Genomic DNA, 24,036 nt, shown 5'->3' on the forward strand with positions numbered 1-24,036 from the left:
AACAGAGACTTCACTTCATGGGGCAGGTTAACAGCATTTCCCCTGCTCTGCTTTTACAGAAGTTAATGAATATGTGGCCTCATCTTCTTCTGAGTCATCCTAACCCAGAGGAAACCTAATGTCAACACTTGGTGTAAGGTGATCCAATTTGATAAAATTACTATTTATCTCTAATCCTTTAAGATTCTTCAGGTAAGTTTGCTTCCATGATCAAATTAATACAAAAGACCAACTAGTGAAAGCTTAACGGAGCTCTAATTTCAATCATTTTGTTTATTCATAAAATATTTCCCTATCATAAACTTTGAAAAATCCACCCTGTCAACAAATTTCACTACGATCACAACCCAGGCCACTGTGGACTTCTGGGAGTCCAGCCTGAATAAAGACAGCAGAATCAGAACATCTACTATAAAGAAACTTTTCTGCAGATGTACAAGTCTTCCAATGTTTATTTTTTTTACAACAAAAAGCTCATATTTATTCTTGCATACTGATTTACCTGTTATGCAATAGAAATATTTTGATCACAAATAACCTTTTCTTAAAGCAAGATACCTTAAGAAAAATTTCTATTTATAGTCGTTATTTTACCCATAAATTGCAGCAAACCTTTACAGGTACAAGATCATTGAGGCATGGCGGATACATGGAAATGTGCAGACACTGCCCACCAGTCATGCCACGGTTGAGTACACAAAGTTCTCCCAGGTTTCCTCCGTAAGCAGCGCTCCGGGAAGCCACTGTCTCCCGTCAGAATTGGCATGAGATGGAACCACTTGCCTTCTTCTACATGTTTCTGATTGCCTGTGTGCCCTGAGATATGTTCCTAGATGATTCTGATCCTTCTGGCCAGAAGCTTGTACACTTCAACCCAGCTCTGCACATTCAACAACTGCGGCTTTATGCTGCTTTGCTCATGTCTGACCAAAGCAAGTTGCCTAATCATACACATGGTTACAGGAAAAACATTAGGTAGAAAGCCACCTACAACCCTTTTTATTTTCTGCCCAGTCATTTGATCTGAAGTAAACAGGGTGACCTCTTTTCAAAGTATTAATTTGCTATTTCAGTATTGAGGTAGGATTCTGCTTTTTATATTTAACTTTCATGATTTTTAAAAAATAGATTAAATAAAATAATTCATGAATTTACTGTGTATTTCAGTGAGTTCCCTTTTTTCCAGCAAGTTTCCCTGTTTCCATTATTATAGCATCAGGGTTAAAATATTGGGGAAGTTATAGTCATACACTTCTCTTTTTTATTATACCTCTAAATCTGGGAAATCAATGAGATCTGACTATTTCTTGTTCAAAATGCTTCTGAAATTCACCTCATCATGATTGTCACCACCATAATCCTAGGGAAGACACTCATCATCTTACACTGTTTAATCATAGCCTCACACACATACATACATATATATATATATACACACACAGAGATACATACACATATGTATACATACGTGTATATTGCATGTGTACATATGTATATATGCATATATAACTATATGATATATACACTTACATCCAGATACATATATATATGATGCACATACATACATATTTCATGTTTATATGTATATTAAAAGTATCCAAAGACAGAAACATTGCCATGTATGAGGAAATTACATGCATATTTCTCCACACCTAACAAATTTGGGGATAAAATGTTTCAAAACATGGACACACACAAACGCACACACACACAGTAAATGCAAAACTTACCGGTTGGCCTCCCCACCATCTGTGATTAAATTTCTCTCGCCCCCGCAGATGAAAAGTGGCATCAAATACAGGATCATACATTGAATTGCCAACAATTCCATGTGATTCTGGATATAGCCCCTTTTTGTAAAAGCAAATTTATTGTTAAAATAATAATATGATAATCCACATATGTAAGTTCTAGTATAAATTTTCTTGGCACAGAAGGTTTTATAGCAATACTTAATTTCCAAAATTATGTAAGACATATATAACCTTCACTGTGTATCAATTTGAGCAAACATAAATAACACCTATGGGATGAATTACAAGCCATCTGAGAAACTTGATATAAGAAATTTAATATTGGTTTTTTTACTGCTGTAATTTAATAAGATGACAATAATTTTCATTATGATAAATTAACCTTCAGTTTGAAATTTATACATGTGCCTCCAAAGAAGCTTTTATTTCTAAATACACTTTTCCTTCTTTCTAAATTCTATTCCTCCCCAAAACAATTTTTAAAAAGAGAAATAAATTATGTTTTAAAGAAGAAAGAGTGGTAGAATTTGAAGTATCTGAAAATTAAAATATGGCCCTGAAGTCAACATTTTTATTTGCAAATTCATAAAATAAACAATAGACCCTTTGGTATTTGAGAGAAGTTTAACGTATGTGTTCAAACAGAACTGCACCTGAAAAAAGGTTTCAGCTTTAAAGTTAGAATGAAGTTCAATCACCCACAAAGTTGTAAAAGGCATTTGCTGTGAACAAGTGACCCAGATAAGATGGAAATCAGGAAGATTTTCTTTGAACACTAAGCAACACATTTTAAAAGTAAAGTCTCCCTTTTAAAGTCATTCCAGGATGAAATCAGCCCATTGAATATATATCATTTGAAAAAATACTTACAGTGGCCAAAGTGTATAAGTTAGGAAAGGTTTTAGTCGGGTACACCGGTCTCATGTAGGGAGAATGTGTGCCGCAAGACCCTGGAAAGAGAATTGCAAATATCAGAACAAGAGAACCAACATGAATTGCTTATAGAAAATCCCTTTTATAAACACTCAGACACGTGTTGCCTTCACTTTTGTATTTCAAATAATAAAACATATTTTAAACTACGTGCCCAAAGACTCAAAGCCCACAGCCCACTAGTTACTTTGGAGATCCTGGATTACAGATGAGAACAGAGTAAGGAAATTACTTACTTAGTTTTTCAATGTTAGGCATGACCTTGCTGCCTTTCTTCATGTATGATGCCCGGAAACCATCCACAGAGAAGATGATTAACGGAGGGCGAACAAACCTTAAACCGTAACACATCAAGCTTTTAGAAACATTATTGCCACAGAATTTCCATTGTGCCTAGTGATTCTTAATAATGGGAGCAATAATTTCCAAGAAGAAACTTTGACCAGGCTAACGGTGGCTCATGCCGGTAATCCCAGCACTTTGGGAGGCTGAGGCGAGTGAGGTCAGGAGTTCGAGACCAGCCTGGCCAGCATGGTGAAACCTTGTCTCTACTAAAAACACAAAAATTAGCCAGGTGTGGTGGCACATGCCTGTAATCCCAGCTACCCAGGAGCCTAAAGCAGGAGAATCGATGGAACCTGGAGGAAGGGGTTGCAGTGAGTCGAGATCATGCCACTGCACTCAAGCCTGGGCAACAGGGCAAGACATGAACTCCAGCATTAAAGAACAAGTTCACAAAAACGGCCTGAGAAGAGGCTCCAGATTTCCTTTAAGGTGCTTCCTCCATTGCTGGCTTTCACCTTGCAAACAAGGTTATTCACAATGTAAAGATAAGATAACGTGTTTTCCCATTTGCTACCTGGAAAGCTCCTATTCATTCCTTAAAACCCAGTTCACAGTTTCCTCTTCTAAACTGTCCATTGCTCACACTTCTGAATTCCTTCAAGATACTAATTCATATCTTTCATCCTTCCTATGTGCCTCATTTTTCTTCACATCATAATGATCTGTTAATGTTTATCTTCCTCACTAGTTTCAAAGTAGTTTGTGTCTCATTCACCTTTCTATTTTATAGACCCACAGTAGGGCTCCAATAAATATTTCTCAAATGCATTAATGAGCAACTGAACATAAAATTAATAACACAGATCTAAGCACTTATTAAAAACAATTGCTTTATGTTTTAATATAAAGTAATTTCAAAAATAATTTACATTATTGACGAGCTCTAAAAAGTATAACAATAATGGGCTGGACTACCAATCTATCCAGATCAGGATCTAATTTTAAAAATAGCTTTGTATTATATTTTAAAGATATAATTGTTCAACTAGAGTTGAGAATACCGAAATACATGCAAAGTTATTTCTAATCGTTTGAAGCTAACTGAGCATATAGGCTTGAGTTTATTTAAAGCCATGTGAGAAATAAGACATTTTAAATGAGTCACATGTAAAGTACTTAGAACAATACTGTGTAAGGGTTCACTATAATCAACAGTATCTTATATAGTCACTTAAAAGGACTCTTACTGGCAGAGTGCAGTGGCTCATGTCTGTAACCACAACACTTTGAGGGACTGAAGTGGGAGGATCTCTTAAGTTCAGGAATTCAAGACCAGCCTGGCCAACATGTCAAAACCCCGTCTCTACTAAAAATACAAAAATTAGCTGGGCATGGTGGCTACTTGGGAGGCTGAGGCAAGAGAATCACTTGAACCAGGAAGACAGATGTTGCAGGGAGCCGAGATTGCGCCATTGCACTCCAGCCTGGGCAACAAGAGCGAGACTCCATCTCAAAAACAACAACAACAAAACCCTCAAAAAACCGAACATATTCAGTTAACTACAAGCCAGTCGTGGTTAAATTGGGACTGCCCAACAAAAATATTCTGTCAGTCATTCACGATCTGAATTCTTATGTATGAAATCTATTAATTTATGGTACAAATTTAAAAGTCACAAAACATTTCTGTTTTGTAACAAATAACACAGTGACCAGTAATTACTCATTGGTAACTTTTTTGAAATGAGCTATCAGGTCTGCCCTTTCTGCCTTGTTCTTCATGTCTGCGAAGATTATTTTTGTTCCAGGAATGTGCTTTTTGGGATTCTCCAAATAATCCATGAGTGTCTCCTCTCCCCAGGTGATGCCTTTGTTCTGATGGGCTTCTGTGTAAGAGAATCCAATGGCTTGATCTGCCTTCTGCCCAAAGAGACCATGGAGATTTGACCCAGTCATGAGCTTGCCTCCCTTTCCAACAGTGTGGAACTGGGCACACTTCTGAACAAAAATCCTCTTGTCTTTTTCAACATCACCCATACTTAATTCTCTTTTCCGTCACTGGTGCTATAAAGGTTCCCATTTGGAAGATGGATATTGCACTGTCTTGAATGACTTTTTTTTTTTTTTTTTTTTTGAGACGAGGGTCTCACTTTTTCACTCAGGCTGGAGTGCAGTGGTACAATCTCAGCTCACTGCAACCTCCGCCTCCTAGGTTCAAGCAATTCTCATGCCTCAGCCTCCCGAGTAGCTAGAATTACAGGTATGCTCCAGCATGCCTGGCTAATTTTTTGTATTTTTTTTTTAATAGAGACGGAGTGTTGCCATGTTAGCCAGGCTGGTCTCAAACTCCTGACCTCAAGTGATTTACTGATCTCAACCTCCCAAAGTGCTGGGATTACAGATGTGTAATCAATAAGTAATCAATGGATTACTTATTGGATGACATAGTTTTAAAAGTTCTCTAGTCTTCCTCTTTCACTCCCCTCTCCCCCCAAAATAGTCAAAACAAGAACTCCAGAAAAAAATACTGAAAAAAGTCATAGCCAGAAATGTATCCTTCGAAGGTGATGTTCAGATGCACTTTGTAAAATCTTCAGCTGAATTGGAATATAGGGGATGTTCAGACCCCAGTATGTACAGAGGTGATTGGAAAAAACTGGGGGAAAAAAATCTATCCCCATTTCAAGATGTACCTTCAACCTTTTGACTGATAATTACTCCTAAGTACTCACAAGTTTGCCTGTATACAATGATTTCAGCTTCACATTGTTTCTAAACACTTCTCTTTTCATTTCCTGTGAGAGTTTATCAGCTACTACATAAACTTCAAAATATTCATAAAATACACTTACCCTGCAGGGCATTCTGGAGTCTTTATTTCCTCACAGTCATCATCAACCCAATGGGACTCTCCTATATACGGAAAAGCACGTAAATGTATTGTTGAATCTAATTACAAGTGCCATGCCTTGAAGCTCACAATTCCAGGATGTGTCCTGTTTGATACTTTCTTTATGGGATATCACCAAAAAAGAAATTCTTAAGTAAAATCTAGTGTCTGGTTTGGCTTTCCCATACATGATGGGAAAGCTAAGATTTAATAACCGCAAGTGGTGTGGTGTTTATTTGAGCCTTCCGAGTCTAAATGGTTTGTAGATTCAAAAAACCAGTGGCGTCAGTGAAAAAAATTTCATGTTTGTATCCCTCCAGAAATAAACTGTTTGGTCATTAGATGGAACATTCTTTTCTCCACCACTGAAGATCTCAAAGCCATAGAAAGCATGGCAAAACTTCCCGTTAGAGACTAAATAAAAAAGCCTTAGAATCTACGGAGATAATAAATGGAAGATTACAATAGAAAGACTATTTGCCAGTAAATTTGAATACAGCCCTTGAATTTAGAAAGAAAAACACCGCTAAATTTCACTTTTATCTTCAACCAAGATCTAAGAGCATAAACCTGTCTTTCCTGAGTTACCACTATCAAGAATAGAGAACAGAAAAGGACTCCAATAAAAAATAAGCTTTCCTTTGAAGAAAATAAAAATTATCAAGAAGAATTTGCCTTAAAGTACTTTAAGACAAACAAAGTACTTTAAAACAAACACATCCTGAACAGAAGTAAAATTTGTAACCAACACATTGGAGAAACTGCTCCCATGGAAAGAGCACTAGAAATCCCTAGTCAGTAAGACTCTAACTACTAGACAATGGGGTAATTAATGACTATGCTTCCTCAAAATAAAGTTTTACTACACATGTAGTAACCTAGAGCACACACATGCGTCTCACAAAAGTACTGAAACTAAAATTTTAAACCAGTAAAAACCAATGCTTAATGCTTCAATGATCAATGATACCAAGGGCTTCTTTTTTTAAAAAAAAATATTATTTTTAATATCCTTTGTGGCTTCCTGGTACACTTGCTGCGAAGGAAAATTAAAAAGGAAAGGGAAATAAATTCTCAACCGATTCAATGCCTCAAAATAAAAGCATAATTGTTTGGGTAGGGGAAATTAACAATACAATAATTGTTTGGGTATGGGGAAATTCTTCAAATTTAATATAACACCCTCTTGCCACAACTAAACACCTTAAATATTTCAGAACTGACTTGATTTCTTTCCTGAAATCTTTTAATAGAACTTCTTAAATGTTCCACATCAAAGATAATGCAAAGGGCTTGAATTCAAAATTTTAAAAGTGACTTACAAACTATAGATAAAGATTCTTGGTTCTTCCCAGGAACTTCTATAAGTGGGCAGCATGTCAACTTAAACCCTTTAAAGAGAGTAACTGCATCTTTGATATTTTTTGTAGTCCACTGATTATTGTTAATTACTGGAATAAAAGCATCATATTCCACAAACAGCCAGACAAAGCCAACACTCATGCATGTATGGCTTTAGGGTATAACAGGAAATGCCGGCCCCCTAGTCCCCTTTACCGGCAAGTACCCCATCCCTGGGCAGTTGCCAGTGCCTTGGTGAACAGCTTTCATCCAATGAATAAAAGAATCCCTGGCCCCTTGCCTTGAGAGTAGCAACTCGGATTTACTTTTCAGAGCAAGCAGTGGAGGGAGGTGAAGCTATATGAGAGCACGTCCTCCCTTGCCTCCCCCTACTCTTACTGCCCTAACCTGCCTCCCTTTCCCCCAACCTGGTTTTCGTGCAGCACATCCATTCCCTCAATAAACTGAATAAACCAGAAGTTCTGGTTTCTATCCTTGTTACTTCAGATCAGTGCAATGCAGAGTAGCAAAGCTAATGAAAAAGCATGAGAATTAAAAAGCACAATTCACCTTCCTCCCAAACTCAGATCCAGGGTCTTCTAGTCCTAACATCCAAGATCTCCTGGAGCACCTCCAGTTTTAATTCTTTTAAAGCGCGAGCCAATTTAAAGCAACAGGTACCTTTGCAAACCACTTGGTAATTGGTACAGCAGTCTCCCCTGGCCAAGCAGTCCTCCGAGCAGTGGCAGGCATTTTCTTCATTTCTGACCTCTCCACATCTGTCCTTAGTACACTCCCAGCCACGAGCTAAAATCATCCCAATAAAACAGTTTCATTGCTGTGCACCAACCAAGGGAAAGAAGCCACAATTGCTTACAGGATTTCCAATGAAGAGAGCTAAAATCTCACATCATTTACTCTGCTTGTGAAACTTGAGTTGGCTTGAGGTCCAGAGGACATTTGGAGACCTTACAGATAAGATGAATTTCTAAGTTTTCAAATCAGAGAACAACATCAAAATGCAGTTGGGTTCCTTTGGAAGAATGAGACCCTAAAAGGCAAGCAAGTGGTCCCACTGTTCTCCAACAGTTCTAAAGGACCCAACAAATTTATGGCATCGACGGTTTGTGATAGGTCTAACTATCTACAATAGTTAGGTGGCCTCTAAAGCTTGGCTCTTTTACCTTCTGAAGTAGGTGTGCTTAGCTTTATTTTTATTTTAGTTATTTATTTATTTTTTTGACAGAGTCTTGCTCTGTTGCCCAGTCTGGAGCGCAGTGGAGCAATCTTGGCGCACTGCAAATTCCAAGTCCCTGGTTCAAGCGATTATCCCGCCTCAGCCTCCTGAGTAGCTGGGATTACAAACATATGCTACCACACCTGGCTAATTTTTATATTTTTAGTAGAGATGGGTTTCACCATGTTGGCCAAGCTCATTTCAAACTCCTAACCTCAAGTGATCCTCACACCTTGGCCTCCCAATGCGCCGGGATTACAGGAATGAGCCACTGTCCCCCAGCCTAAACCAGCTGTGCTTAGCGTTAACCAGTGTGGTTTAAACACAAGTAACAGGATGACTACATGGTCTCTATCTGCACCTGGAGGTTAAAGTCCTAAATAAGATGTGATGAGTATAAAGGGGGCATTACAATGTTTGCTCAAGATTCTAACCGCTGACCAAGTGTGGCCCCACCTACAATGACAAGTCAGTTTCTACTTTCAACAAGCCAAGTAAATGGGTTACAGATTTCCCTCTGAGCATACCTGATAGACAGCTCACTGCTTAATTCCTACATTCAGAAAAATAACCTTTCCATTTTAAAAGGAGTGCTGTGTTTTGTTTTTTTTTACTTTTTCATCTGCTAGAATGTAAACTCCATGGCAGGGAAAACGGCACCTCTCTCTTCACTCTTCTCTTCCGGTGGTAGACTGTAAGGTTGGGAGACAGTGCCTGGCACATGCGAGGTGTTCGATGAATATTTATTAAATTGAATTGGAAATGACCATGGAGATAAAATATAACTCTTTAAATTCAGGACTACTGTATTGAGAATGTTCATAGTTAATCATTTACTCAATGACTCTGATGTTTTCCATGTTCTTGGTGCTAGGATATCATAAAGAACAAGAGAGACTAGGTCTGTCTTCATGGAGCTTACATTCCAATTGCAAAAGACAGATCATAAGCAAGTAAACCAAGAAGCAAGATCATTTCAGCTTGTGTCAAGTGTTGTCAAGGAAGTAACAGGTAGCATTGATAGAAAAAGGGTGAAAATGCTGCTTCAAGAGGCAGAATGGTCAAGAAAGGTATCACTGAGCTAAAGTACATATGAACACGTCAGGTCTTTCTCTCGTAAAATATGTCATAAGTGGAAAGAAGAGAATGATTTTGAAAGCAATGCTGCTTCTTAGCAATATTCTACCAAGAGAAACGATTGTTAGGTGAATACGTTAATAAAGAGATATTCGTTGTTAGGCATAAGCAATTTTTATATTTTTCGTGGGGACAGGATTTCACCATGTTGGCCAGGCTGGTCTCGAACTCCTGACCTCAAGTGATCCGCCCACCTTGGTTTCCCAAAGAGCTGGGATTACAGGCGTGAGCCACCACGCCCAGCCATTCTGGTTTTTTAATATCCTGTTTCCATTCCCTTCTCTTTTTGAGCAGATTAAGTGCTTAGAATTGCTATTTAAAAGGATGATGAATATAAAGATTTATTAATACAGATACTTTCCCACACATGCATCTACACATACACAGCTGGAAACATATACATATATACACACATAAATACATACTGAAAACATACATACATACTGATAACAGACACATACATACATACTGAAAACACACATATACAGAGTAATCAAAGTTTCACTGAATGCTGGTTGTTTCTAGGCAGTACTCCCTCAGCAAAGGACACTTTTGCTTTTCTCGTCATCCTTTTATTCTTATTTGATATTTGACCCCTTCACATTCAGGATATGTTATCTTTGTACACAGGGAAATGGACTATAAGATATTATCATATCCCATCTTTAATAAACCAAGGAAGAAAGGCATGAACTATATTCAGACAGAAAGCTAAGCTAGAGTCAGGGGATCCATTAAATTTTGCAAAGAATTCTAAGACCAGGAACCCAGAAATTTGATATGACATGCCAGAGACAAGACATTCAAGGTAGGAAGGAAACATAAAACTTTAGTAAATTCCTTAGTGCCAAGCAAACACAGATTGCTGCCTCGAAATAACGTTTTAAAGCCAAAAAACTTTGCTGGAACATCTGTTCTATCTATACATTCAGCTGACAATAGTCTCTCCAATTTAGTTTGCTAGACCCACAACTAAAAGAAGCTGGGAGAAGTTCCAAAGGAAACAGCCCCCAAAAAAGTGGTTAAATGTTTGGAAAGTGTATTCTAAAAAAACAAACAACAACAACAAAAAAAACAGCCTAATAAAGCTCTTCTTATTGTAGGGATGCAGGAGGAAAACAAATGAGAACTAGTAAGGAAGTTCATGTTGAATTTCATATAAATCAAGAGCTACCACTTAAGCAAAACACAATATATCTATTTCTAATGATGACATTTGAAAGATCTAACTAACAGCAATGATAGTTAAGAGTTAGGTTTTTGAAAGAATTGTCTAAGCATAAAAGTCCAAAGATAAGAAATAATTGGTCAGGAAAACTGTGGAAACTGCTTCTGGCAATGTCAAGAGCAGGACTGACTGTTGTCTTTCTTGGAGAGTGTGAGTATGGTGTTGTCCAGAAGCACGATGGATAGCCTACAAGGTATCTCAGAAATCCTATCTGAAATATTGGGCTTTGAAAACAGAGTAGGTGGGATGGCAGAAGTCCCCAGAGGTGTTTTTCTCAATGCATGTGCATTCATCCAGAAGCGTGTATATCCTAATAACTGTTCCAGTACAAAAGAAATGTAAAGAAAGTCACAAAAAGTGTGGAAGATTTTTAGAGCTACCCAGAGTGTGAGACTCCAAATAGAATTCCATAACAATTTTCCATTTGCACAAACAACAGGGAATAACAGGCAAACTAACTATTAATATATGATGAGATGAAGTAAAACAAATGCTAGAAACTGGGTAAGCAAGAAAAAAAAATTTTTTTTTAAGAATGTACACAATTAGGCCATGCACAGCGGCTCACTCCTATAATCCTAGCCCTTTGGGAGGCCGAGTGGGAAGATTGCTTGAAGGTAGGAGTTCAAGACCATCCTGACCAACACAGTGAGACGTTGTTGAAAGAGAGAGAGAGAGAGAGAGAGAGAGAGAGAGAGAGAGAGAGAGACAGAGAGAAAGGAAGGAAGGAAGGGAGAAAAGAAAGAAAGAAAGGAAGGAAGGAAGAGAGAGAGAGAAAGAAAGGAGGGAGGGAGGAAGGAAGGAAAGGGAAGGGAGAAGAAAAAAAGAAAAAGAAAGAAAGAAAGAGAAAGAAAGAAAAGAAAAAAAATGAAACAAATTAAACTGACACACCATAGCAGTGAATGTGGGAATTGAGAGCAAGAGATAGAAATGATAAAGGTGAAGAAACAAAAAAGAAAATAAAAAACATTTCCAAACTCAGCACATCACAACTGCAGCTGCAAAGAACCTGCCTCTGCTGGATCTTGTGTGGAAACAATGGTCATTGACACAGGGTATACTCTTCATACAACCAATAATCATTCAACAAACAAAACTAAAATCCACAATTTGGATACCAAAACAGGTGGCCACTCCAGGATGTGTTCAAGAGCAGGCAGTCTTCAAGCTGTCTACTTGAAGCTGGAGAAGACTCATAAGTTACAAACCTGTCTTCAAACAGAGTTCATCAAAGTCATGGCAGCAACTGGTGTAGCTCTTACACAAGTTGTCACAGCGACAATCAGGAGGTCCAACCTCTTGAAGTTCAAAGCACCTGCCCTTGCAAGATCCGGAGATGTTGGTCCAGGGGGAGTCTGATAGCACTGCAAAGAACGAGAGGCAAAGACAACAGATTGGAGCATGATCGTGTCACGATGGAGAGGTGCACTGGGAGGCTGTGCAGTGTGATGCTGCAGTAGACTCTGGAGAAGAAGACTGGCTCCATTACTTGCTACCCAGGTACCCCACGCAGGTTGCTGAACTTCCTTGTTCTATGATTTCCTAATCTGTAAAGTGGGGGACTCATAAAAGTAACATGTTGAAATGAGAATGAAATGAATCAATCCATTAAAAAAGACTTAGCAGCATGTCAGGCATATAGAAGTGTTGGCGATTGATTACTATTTATAAATATCATTACTCCAAATCTGTGATGGTTAGTGTCCCTGTAGGTGCTAATAATGACTACAGAAAACAGTACCTTGATCTATATCCTTAGAAACAAGAGAGCGTGTCCCTATTTAAAAGTCCAAAACTTTTGCAAGGAAAATTTAGTCCAAATGTTCCAAGAACAGACCAAATATATGAGATTGGAATAGAAGACTTTTACAATTCCAACTAGTGTTTTACAAATACAAACTCTACAATCTAGGCTTCTCAAAAAAAAAAATCCTCCAACAATATTTTCACATGATATAAGTGTATATCAGAAATCAAAAGAATCAACTAAAATTTGGGGGAAAAATAGAATTCAATGAGATAAAAATTCCACAAATTTGTAATATGCACATAATATAGTTTCAAAATTAAATGGAAGTTTCATTTCACAATAGTACCTAAATGATAAAATAGGTAAGTATTTTATTTGGTATAAATTTAATAATATGTATGTAGAATCTATATGAAGAACATCAGAAAACTCTACCAAAAAAAAAAAAATTTAAGATCTAATTAAGACCGGGCGAGGTGGCTCATGCCTGTAATCCCAGCACTTTGGGAGGCTGAGCTGGGCAGATCATGTGAAGTCAGGAGTCTGAGACTAGCCTGGCCAACACGGTGAAACTCCGTCTCTACTAAAAATACAAAACTTAGCCCAGCATGATGGGGGTGTCTGTAATCCCAGCTACGCAGGAGGTTGAGGCAGGAGAATTGCCTGAACCTGGGAGGCGGAGGTTGCAGTGAGCTGAGATTGCACCATTGCATTCCAGCCTGGGTAATAATAGCAAGACTCTGACTCAAAAAAAAATAATAATAAAGATCTAATTAAACTTGAAGACTCAATGCAATCACAGCAAAAAATATCAGTTCATGAAAGTTGAAAGAATATTAAATAAAACAAATATTTAAAAATAGAAAACCTCTGAAAAGAAAAAGCAATTTGATAAAGACTAGATAGCAAAATATATACTCAAGTTAAATAATCAAAGTAGTTTGATACTGGAAAATAAGTAGATTAATGTTGTGAGTGGGGCCCAATCAGTAAGTAGTGACTAGAAATAATTAAATTTGATTCTCATCCCAATATACAAAATAGTTGCTGATGAATGGAAAATATAAACTGTCTCATAACTGTTTCTAGGAATAAAATTTTTCATAAAGTAGAATGTAGTTTAGGAAGATCTATCAACATTTTTAAATGCTTATATTTCAGCCAGAAATTTTATTATTAGAAATTTGTTATTTACCCATATTTGCAAAAGTTTGCCAAGCTACATGTACAAAAAAATTTCCATTGTTCATTACAGTCCTTTCATTATAGGTGAAGAGACCCTGAAATCAACCAAAGTTGTTTTTCCCATCAAGAAAGAAAGAATCGCTACAGCCATAAGTGGACTATTGCACGCCCCTTAAAAAGAATGAGTCAGATCTGTGTATGCTAATATGGAAAGATCTACAAAATATATAAATAAGTGCTTTAAAGAATAAATATAGGGTACAATGTGATATATTAGACTTTGCGTTTAAAAATAGAGATAAAGAGGGCAGTAAGGATAGAAATAAAGATAGAAAGAAAAACAGAGCCAGAACTAGAAACAAGTAAAAGACAGGGTGGGGCAGAGGAAAAATGCAAATGTTCAAGTTTGCATCCGTTTTTTAAAATACAGGTGTGAATAAACGTCTTCCTTCTGTCAGAAACAGTTTACGGAACTACATTTGGGGAAAATGGTTGAGAAAGAGAGAGGAAGAAGATTTTTGCCTTTCTGTTGTTTGCAATTTCTAACATTTTACAGATTCACAAGAAGTTGCCTGGTCTTTTTGTTTGCTTACTTCCTTTCTCTTTCCTTCTCTCTCATATACATACATACCATACGATATATGTGTGTGTGTGTATGTGTGCATATATATATATATATATATATATATATGTATGTACAAAATATATACCATATATGTGTATGGGGATATGTGTGTATATATATATGTACAAAATATATACCACATAATATATGTGTGTGTGGGTATGTGTGTATATATATGTACAAAATATATACCACATATGTGTATGGGGATATGTGTATATATATATATATGTACAAAATATATACCACATAATATATGTATGTGTGGGTATATGTATATATGTTTAAAATATATACCATATGATATATATAAATATCCTAACAAATATTATTGACATGCGATTTCTAAATTTTCTTATTTACATGTTTATGAATTTTTCATTTTTTATAATTCATACGTCTTACTTTTAAAATCAAGGAAAAGAAGCAGGAAGAGAACAGATGTTAAATGTCATTTCCAGTTTTGCCCAAGCCATTTATCTGAACATTCTGCTCATCCCTTAGTCCTTTGTCCTCAAAGTCAGAGTCATCCAATCCCAGCCTTTGTGGTATCAGATAGGTTCAACTAAGGCAAACAGATTTACCAGACCATGAGATGTGAAACACTTTTGCATGGTTGATCCTAGGATGTTGAAAGACATATAAACCATACCAGTTCAGTTTAGGAAAGAACACTTGTTTCCAGTGCAGTGGTCCATAAACCCACATTTTTCTATTGACTTTGGCCAACCTATCAACAGTGCATATTGAACCATACGAAACCATGGAGGCAGATGGGTTGAGAAACACCAAAAAAAGAAAAAGAAAGAAAGAAAAAATACAGAAAGTCCTACAGTTAAAATAGATATAAGGAAAATACTTTCAATTGAATATTCCTTGAGGGTACTGCTTAGATGAGACTCATTTCAACAGTCATCTTATAAATTTTCAGTAGAATTCAATAACTCAAGCTGCTTACATAAATAAACTTAGCTGGCCGGGTGTGGTGGCTCATGCCTGTAATCCCAGCACTTTTGGAGGCCGAGGCCGGCAGATCACAAGATCAGGAATTCGAGACCACCCTGGCCAATATGGTGAAACCCCATCTCTACTAAAAACACAAAAACATTAGCCAGGTTTGGTGGTGCATGCCTGTAGTCCCAGCTACTAGAGAGGCTGAGGCAAGAGAATTGCTTGAGCCTGGGAAGCAAAGGTTGCAGTGAGCCGAGATCATGCCACCGCACTCCAGCCTGTTCGACAGAGCAAGACTCTGTCTCAAAAAACAAACAAACAAACAAACAAACAAAAACTTAGCTACACTGGTAGCAGACATACTTCAAAGAGATCTAAAGGTAATTTATTTACAGATGTGTGGTGTTCCTGCATGCATTTGAAATTGTCCTTCAACCATACTCCTTACTTTCTTGTCATCATAATCTCTTCCCTATTATTTTATTGTTTTCTGTTTGTTTGTTTGTTTTATGATAGAGTTTCGCTCTTTTTACCCAGGCTGGAGTACAATGGCACAATCTTGGCTTACTGCAACCTCTGTCTCCCAGGTTGAAATGATTCTCCTGCCTCAGCCTCTCGAATAGCTGGGATTACAGGCACCCACCACAACATCCAGCTAATTTTTGTATTTTTAGTAGAGACGGGTTTTACCATTTTGATCAGGTTAGTCTCAATCTCCTGACCTCAGTTGATCCACCTGCCTCAGCCTCCCAAAATGCTGGGATTACAAACTTGAGCCACTGTGCCTGCCCTATTTCTTTCTTCACTTTCAGAATATCTGTGCAAATTTTTAGCCATATTTAATCTTGCTTCACTCATTCTGTCAAACTGATTTTTACCATTTTCTTGCAACCTTAATCATTCTCTAAATTGTTTCCTTGCTTTGCTTCTGAAAAATAATTGAATCTCACCTAATAGTCAGTCCCTATCAGTTACAGTCCTTGCCAAACCTAGACAAACAAAATTAAAGACAACTTTGTTAGAGTTAGCCTTACATCCATAATGCAAAGATGTATCTCAAAAGAAGTACTGTACTTAAGAGGAAGTTATTGACAGCTTCAAAGTAGAGTAAATTCCTAGGCCTGTGCAGTTTAGGATATACCTATGTCAAAATTCATTCTTGAATGACTTGAATTTAGCTGAGAATGACAGGAAGAGAAAAAGGAAGGTAGTTTGAACCATACAGAACCTCTTATAAACCAATAACCCCAAGAAATTTGAGCTGCTATCTTTTTGTTTTTAGATGGAGTTTTGCTCATGTCACCCAGGCTGGAGTACAATGGCATAAACTCAGCTTACTGCAACCACGCTCTCCTAGGTTAAAGCGATTCTCCTGCCTCAGCCTTCCAAGTAGCTGGGATAAAGGTGCCCACCATGCCCAGCTAATTTTTTGTATTTTTAGTAGAGATGGGGTTTCACCATGTTGGTCAGGCTGGTCTTGAACTCCTGACCTCAGGTGATCCGCCCACTTCGGCCTCCCAAAATGGTGGGATTACAGGTGTGGGCCACCGGGCTGGGCCAAGCTGCTATCTCTCTTAAATAAAAGAGAGTGAGTGTATAACAAGACCTTGGTAATGCCACACACTCCTGTGTGCAATAGAAACAATAATCTTGAGTTGAGTGTACAAAACATAAATAAAATGATTAAATTAACAAATAAAGAAACAATAGAATGGAATATTCACTTTGCCTTTCCAGGGTCTATTCCAGCCCAGCCGTCTTCTTTCATGACAAGCTCTAGTCCCAGTTGTTTTCCTAGAGGTTCTGCAATTCACCTTCATATTCTTTTTTTAATCATTTTTTATGGATGAATAACAGAAATACATCATTTGGAGGTGATAATACATTCATGTTGGTAAAAATCAAGTCAGTGTACTTGGGGTCTCCATGTCCCCTGTCCTTCTCTCTACACTGAGCCTAAGGTGTTTAAAATCAAGAAAAAGCAAGAAGCTCAAAGAGAACGATGTTAAATGTCATTTCTAGGTTCGCTCAAGCCATGTATCTGGACACTTTACCCATCCTTCAGTCCTTTGTCCCTGCATGCATTTGAAATTTTTAGGACTTCTCTTTCATTATACTTGATGTAATGCCAAATAGGGAAAGATTCTCTGATTTATCAGAAGTCTGAGTTTTAAAATCTGTTGTCTTCCTTTACTCGACCCAAATCAAAGGAACATTGATGTGAGCACTTCAGATGTATAACTTATTGAGAGGTGGGATGAAAACTGAAACATCAATGAACTTGTGGTATCCTAAATTTTCATCATTGCCGAGATTGTCATAAAAGTACAGAAAACATTTGAGACTAACAGAAAGTACTCTCAAATGTTTCAAGGCAGAAATACACGATAAGTATGACAGAGGCTTTGAATTTCTTTTTTTCTTTTCTTTTTTTTTTTTTAGACAGAGTCTTGCTCTGTTGCCCAGGTTAAAAGGCGGTGGCACTATCTGAACTCACTGCAACCTCCACCTCCTGTGTTCAACCGATTCTCCTGCCCCAGTCTCCCAAGCAGCTGGGATTACAGGCATCCACTACCATGCCTGGACAATTTGTATATTTTTAATAGAGATGGAGTTTCACCATCTTGGCCTGGCTGGTCTCAAACTCCTGACCTTGTGATCCACGTGCCTTGGTCTCCCAAAGTGCTGAGATTACAGATGTGAGCCATTGCACCCAGCCAAGGCTTAGAATTTCTTTTTTTTTTTTTTTTTTTTTTTTCGAGATGGAGTTTCACTCTTGTTACCCAAGCTGGAGTGCAATGGCACGATCTCGGCTCACCGCAACCTCCGCCTCCTGGGTTCAGGCAATTCTCCTGCCTCAGCCTCCTGAGTAGCTGGGATTACAGGCACGCGCCACCATGCCCAGCTAATTTTTGTATTTTTAGTAGAGACGGGGTTTCACCATGTTGACCAGGATGGTCTCGATCTCTCGACCTCGTGATCCACCCGCCTCGGCCTCCCAAAGTGCTGGGATTACAGGCTTGAGCCACCGCGCCCGGCCCAAGGCTTAGAATTTCTTATGAGGCATTTGCTAATACCTTTATGAGATTCAAATTCTATTGTTGCCTTTTAAATTACATATTCAAATGATATTATTTTACTTCAAAGATACAAGTCAGTTCCAGAATCTTGAAAAACAAATGTTCACAGTTTTACGGTGTTCTTAAAAATAGAGTCCTCAAATTTTAAAATATACATATGTACATATATGATATGTATAACAACAATGCTATGTATTCCTTATTTTTCACAGAAGAATAATTTCATGATTTAAAGAAACATCAATGTAAAACGTAATTTATTTTATTGAAATTCATAATTCTGACAGAAACAGGTACAATTACTTTTATTTAGGTCAACTTTATGTCTAAAATATTCCATCTTACGATATGTATAGAGAGTTAAGGTTGTAGAATTCTAGTGCCGGCCAGGCACAGTGACTCACACCTGTAATCCCAGCACTTTGGAAGGCCAAGGCAGGCGGATCACCTGAGGTTGAGAGTTTGAGACCAACCAGACCAACATGGATAAACCCCGTCTCTACTGAAAATACAAAATTAGCCAGATGTGCTGGCACATTCCTGTCACCCCAGGCATTCGGGAGGCTGAGGCAGGAGAATCACTTGAACCCAGGAGGCAGAAGTTGTGGTATGCCAAGATTGCGCCATTGCACTCCAGCCTGGGCAGCTCTCCAAAAAAAAAAAAAAAAAATCTAGTGCCATTTATTCCATAATATACCAAAACAAACATTTGATTATTTAATTAACTTATTGGAAGGAGCCTAACTGATGACAAAGTTGTGGCCAAAACATTACTTCATCTTAGGCTCCCGACCGTATTTCCCTCTAAATCCCCCCCACCCTAAGACGAAAACGTTTAAATCTGGATGATAGCCAATAGAAGAGGCAGTATTTACGTTTGGAAACATTTAGCTTAGCCTAAAGCGGGAAGGTTCTTCTAAGCTTTGTCTGGTCCTGTTTATGATACTGTTCTCTATGTGTTCCTCCCATTCTCCTTGGTTCTTAGCCCAGGTGTTTCCTGAAAGTGAGAGTAAAGCCTTAAAAAGTGTTACCAGCTGTGGTTACACCACCCTTTTTTCTCAAGAGCGTTAAAACAGGGAGGTTCCCCTGTGTCTGCTGCCCTGTTTGAAGTGTAACCCATAGGGCAAGGCAGAGGACAGTGTGCATGGCATTCAAAATACTGCCCAACTTTAGAATTTAATACTGTATTACCTCTTCTGGAGTATATGGTTCATTCTTTCAGGTCATACTTCTTTTGTATTGAAGTTGCCATTTTTTTTAATGCTTCTGACTTCATTCCTTAGTAAATAGAACTTACACACAGGCCTGCATGTCAATATCTTTGCTCCCTAAATACATCACTTTTTATAAATATCCATTACTACAACATCACTGTTATCTCCTCTTCACAGCTGCTAGGTCAGATTTCATAAACCTTTTTCTTAATAGATAGGTCCATCTGGGAAGTTTTTAAACTGTACTTTCAAAACTTTTATACATACAATGTCCTGGCCAGGCACGGTGGTGGCTCATGCCTATAATCCCAGCATTTTGGGAGGTCAAGGCCAGTGGATCACCTGAGGTCAGGATTTCGAGACCAGCTTGGCTAACATGGTGAAACTCCGTCTCTACTAAAAGTACAAAAACGAGCCAGGTGTGGTAGTGGGCACCTGTAATCCCAGCTACTCAGGAGGCTGAGGCAGGAGAATCACTTGTACCTGGGAGGTGGAGGTTGCAGTGAGCTGAGATCACACCAGTGCACTCCAGTCTGAAACATAGTGAGTCTCTCAGTCTCTCTCTCTCTCTCTCTCTCTCTCTCTCTCTCTCAATCAATAGCATGTCCTTATATAGAGCTCACAAACTACAAAAAAAAAAAAAAAAAGATTTCTATTTTATTGAAACTAAAAGTTAAAAACTTTAATTCCACATCGAAACCACTTAATAGTATTTAATGGCCATCAGTTGCCTAAGCTAATGATTTGCACATCTGCTACCAAACAATGAAATGTTATCAATTAAAATTAAAGGTATTGTTAACTCCATAAGATATAAACTTATACACTGGCCTTCAAACCTAATTGAAGATAAATTAAATGCATTATCACATACTTAACAACTTACAGTTCTCATCAGTCTTAAACACATTTTCAAAAACTTTTTCAGATCAATAAAAGCAAATTTATCCCCATTTTCCTAGTTGGAAAATTAGATCTCTAGGCCTCATATGAGTTAGCAAAGGCCTGGATAAAATTTTAGATCATCTTCCTGTAACTATTTTTTCATTAACAAAAGGTTTTTCAAATTTCGTACATAGGTTGCAAATTCTAGAAGTTCTTTTCAAAATATAATTTTGAGGAAGATTTGCTGATTTTATTGATTCAAAAATCTAGGCTGAACTTCATGGAAGACTGAGGTTTCTGAGTATGTAAACGAGGTAGAGGACTCCCTACACTTTTCAGATAAATGAAAAATCAATACACTACAGCCCCGTTTAGCAAAGAACTGAAAAATCTGTACCCTCCTTAGCTTCCAGTTCAGATAATTTCATTCCATTGACTTAAACTCCCCAGTTTCTACCTGAAATTTTACATAAAGCACCGTGACAGGATATTCCTCATGAGAGAGTTTTGCTCACAGAGCAAATGGCTGATCTATGTCACCTTTACAGTTTCCTACCTTCTACTATGCCAATATCTAAAAAGCTTTTCATTGTAGGACATTTCTAAAATTATCAAATGAACATAAACCTTCTCACTTCTAGTACCATTTTCTGAGTTCCCTATGATTCTCAAAGAAAAGCTTTACTCATCAAGTTGTTAGTGAGAGTCTACATTTCACATGAACCTATGAATTTCATTCACATACTTTTCAACTTTCTTTTCAAGCCACTAAAAACAAAGATGAATTAAACTGATCTTTAAAGTCTCTGTTAGCCAGATATTCACAAGCCCACAAATTTCCCTCTGTCTTTTAAGAATTAAATTACTTACACATCAAAGAGGATATTCTATTTCTACCTGGAGACAGAGTTTCTAAATCACAAGTCTCAATAAAAGAGAGGCCTGGATAACACCACAAACATACACATTGCAAGCGCACATGAGTGCACAGACACCTGCAGACATATAAATTACCTTGCAGTCTTAAAGGCAAAGCAAGTGGACCACATCAGACATATGAAACAAAGATGTCAAACTAAATTGTGCTTTTCATATTTTCTTTGAAAATTTATTCCAGCCATTTCACCATCTTACTAACCTGAATGCCCATTATATTTACCCAACAGAATTATAAGTAGCTTTTCTCATTTCATATCTTCTAATAAATCTATAAATCTCTTATGACCCAGTATAAGAAATCTTGTTCAGCCATTACTTCCTATCCTAACAATAAATCCAGGTAACAAGTGTGCTAGTTAATTAATTATAACAGTCTGTTTGCACTGCCACAGACTTGAAACTAACACCCCAGTCCATAGTACAGCAGCGAGGTCTTCTATGTGTGCAGAACATTCTCAGCTATTCTTGAGGACTCTGAGAAGCTATGGTTACTGAACAACTGCCTGCTTTTGAATGGTGGATCTCACCCTGATCAATCCGAAGCTAGCCGTATATCAATACCCATTGTGTTCCTTCTATTTGTTGAAACATCCTTGAGGCACTGAGCTTCCCAGGATTTCTTTGGTGCCTAAAAGTACTGTTGGAAATTGACATAGCTGCCTCCCCTGCTAGTGTCTTATTCTCACAAGTTTATAAAATTTACCCAGTGTTTGCTGATGGGAAGGCTTTTCAAATCATACAATAACCAGTCACATGTATCAATTGAGAGAGATCCTTTCTAAGCATAGGCAGCATTTAAAAACATAAAAATATTTACACTGTCTACAGTATGCTTTTGCCTAGTTTACTAAGTACATCTTTGATTTTTATCCAGGAGAGAAATCAACCACAGTTCCTAAAAAGCAGATAAGCTACATCAAAAGAAAAATTAAAAAGGGTGCAGGCGTACCCAAACCATGAAATTCAGAGTTCAGTTGCTTTGTATTCTAAGACTAAGATTCATGTGGTTAGAAGTTTTAACTAATACATTATTTTAGGTGATATCATAAAGGCCTAAAATAACCAATGACTTAATTAAATAATTCAAGGAGCAAATTTGTGTAGCATACTTATGACCATTTAGGTTTACAAATTACAATATAGACTATACTGTTTTTCTGGAAGTGGCATTTATTCATTAGTTCATATAGCTGTTCTTATAACATATGGAAATAATTTGCTATACACAAAATATTTTCAAAGACTAATAAATCTAATCTATACTTTTCAAGTTTTCCAGTAGTGAGCACACAAATTCAAGAAGCAATGAAACAGAATAATTCTTGGGATTTTTTTTTTTTAATACAGCAAGAAAAGTAGAAATCATCCAAGTCTGCTCCTCATTGCACAGCTGAGGGAACAGACTTTACAAGTGACTTGCCCAACACCACATAGCAAGTTACAGGAATCCAGGGTACCAGCTAGGATTTTAATGACTATTTTTCCAAAGAAGTCAACTTTAAAAATAATGAGTGACTCGATTTTACATTCTTTAAGGAAAGAGCATTTACTTCTTTCAATATCAGTTTTCATCAGAGTAATATATTAAGATGAAACAGAAAAAAAAGTTCCTTTTAGTGTTCATTGAAAAGAACCAGCAGTTGGCTCTCAAGTTGCTAGCTTTCCCACACAACCATGCTAAGGATCTGATTCCCCTGGCTGTTCAGTCACAGTCAGTATTAATGGGAGTGAAAAAGACACCTTTGAAGAGAGCATTTGCTACTAATAAAAACATCATTCTCTAGCTCAGTGATCCACTGTCCTCTCCCTCCCCAACAGAAGACGACTCATTTTGTCCATTTGGCTCCCTGGGGCTGCAATTTTTATGATCTACCTTCTCACTCTTCACCCCAGCCACACCCCACTTCAATTCACTAACTCACTTCTAATATTAATCTTTCAATCTTCTAGCATGATTTGAAAGTAACTTAATTGACTTAAGAAAGATTTAGTATTCCATCAATGTATGTATTGATTAACAATAAACTTGATTAATAATAAAATTTCATGCTGACTAAACAGAGGGAAATGATGGTCTTTCATAACAGTCAGATCAAGAAGTACAGAGAAACACAAAATTTAGAGGAAGACAGACAAACATGCTGGAATGTCAGGAAAAGTCCAGAAAATATCGTTCCCTAGAGTGCCCATTACTTAAAATGTAATTTTTTTTTTATTTCTAAAACCATCAGCAGCTCCAATTTCCAGGAAATTAACCAACTCATTGCTTAAGACCTGGTCAGTTAAGCCCCCTCTGTCTGCACAAGGAGCTCCTTTATAAGAATTCCCTCACTGCTTATGGCATAGTGTATTGTAAAAAGAAACTCTTTCACTTTGGTTCTGTTGGTTAAGTCAAGGTACACTATTAAAACTTATCTTTCCTTTGCCAACAGAAAGCACAATGAGTACAAATCAATCCTGAAAACTCTTCGAGCACCTCCTCTCTTTTACATTTTTCCAATTTTAAGTAAATCTTAAAGTCCTAAATTTCTGAAGTTGCATAAAGATAGTTCACTGCCTTTTTTACTTTTATTCTTTTTTCCTACATCAGAACTTTCTAGCG

At 37.4% G+C, this 24,036-nt stretch overlaps 1 protein-coding gene across 6 annotated transcripts in view; it reads right to left on the reverse strand.

Moving 5' to 3' along the window:
- The window catches only part of ENPP2 (ectonucleotide pyrophosphatase/phosphodiesterase 2), a 120,682-nt gene that overhangs the window by 61,045 nt on the left and 35,601 nt on the right, over positions 1 to 24,036 (reverse strand). For all 6 annotated transcript variants that reach the window (XM_074387082.1, XM_074387080.1, XM_074387081.1 and 3 more), the window contains exons 3-8: positions 12,014 to 12,169; positions 7,885 to 8,010; positions 5,825 to 5,885; positions 2,924 to 3,021; positions 2,625 to 2,704; positions 1,731 to 1,850 (exon numbers count right to left, since the gene is read on the reverse strand). In XM_074387082.1, coding sequence (XP_074243183.1) covers positions 1,731 to 1,850; positions 2,625 to 2,704; positions 2,924 to 3,021; positions 5,825 to 5,885; positions 7,885 to 8,010; positions 12,014 to 12,169 — 641 coding nt within the window. The remainder of the gene's footprint in view (positions 1 to 1,730; positions 1,851 to 2,624; positions 2,705 to 2,923; positions 3,022 to 5,824; positions 5,886 to 7,884; positions 8,011 to 12,013; positions 12,170 to 24,036) is intronic.

The sequence above is a fragment of the Saimiri boliviensis genome, chromosome 15 (genome assembly GCF_048565385.1).
Source record: "Saimiri boliviensis isolate mSaiBol1 chromosome 15, mSaiBol1.pri, whole genome shotgun sequence".
Classification (NCBI taxonomy): Eukaryota; Metazoa; Chordata; class Mammalia; order Primates; family Cebidae; genus Saimiri; species Saimiri boliviensis.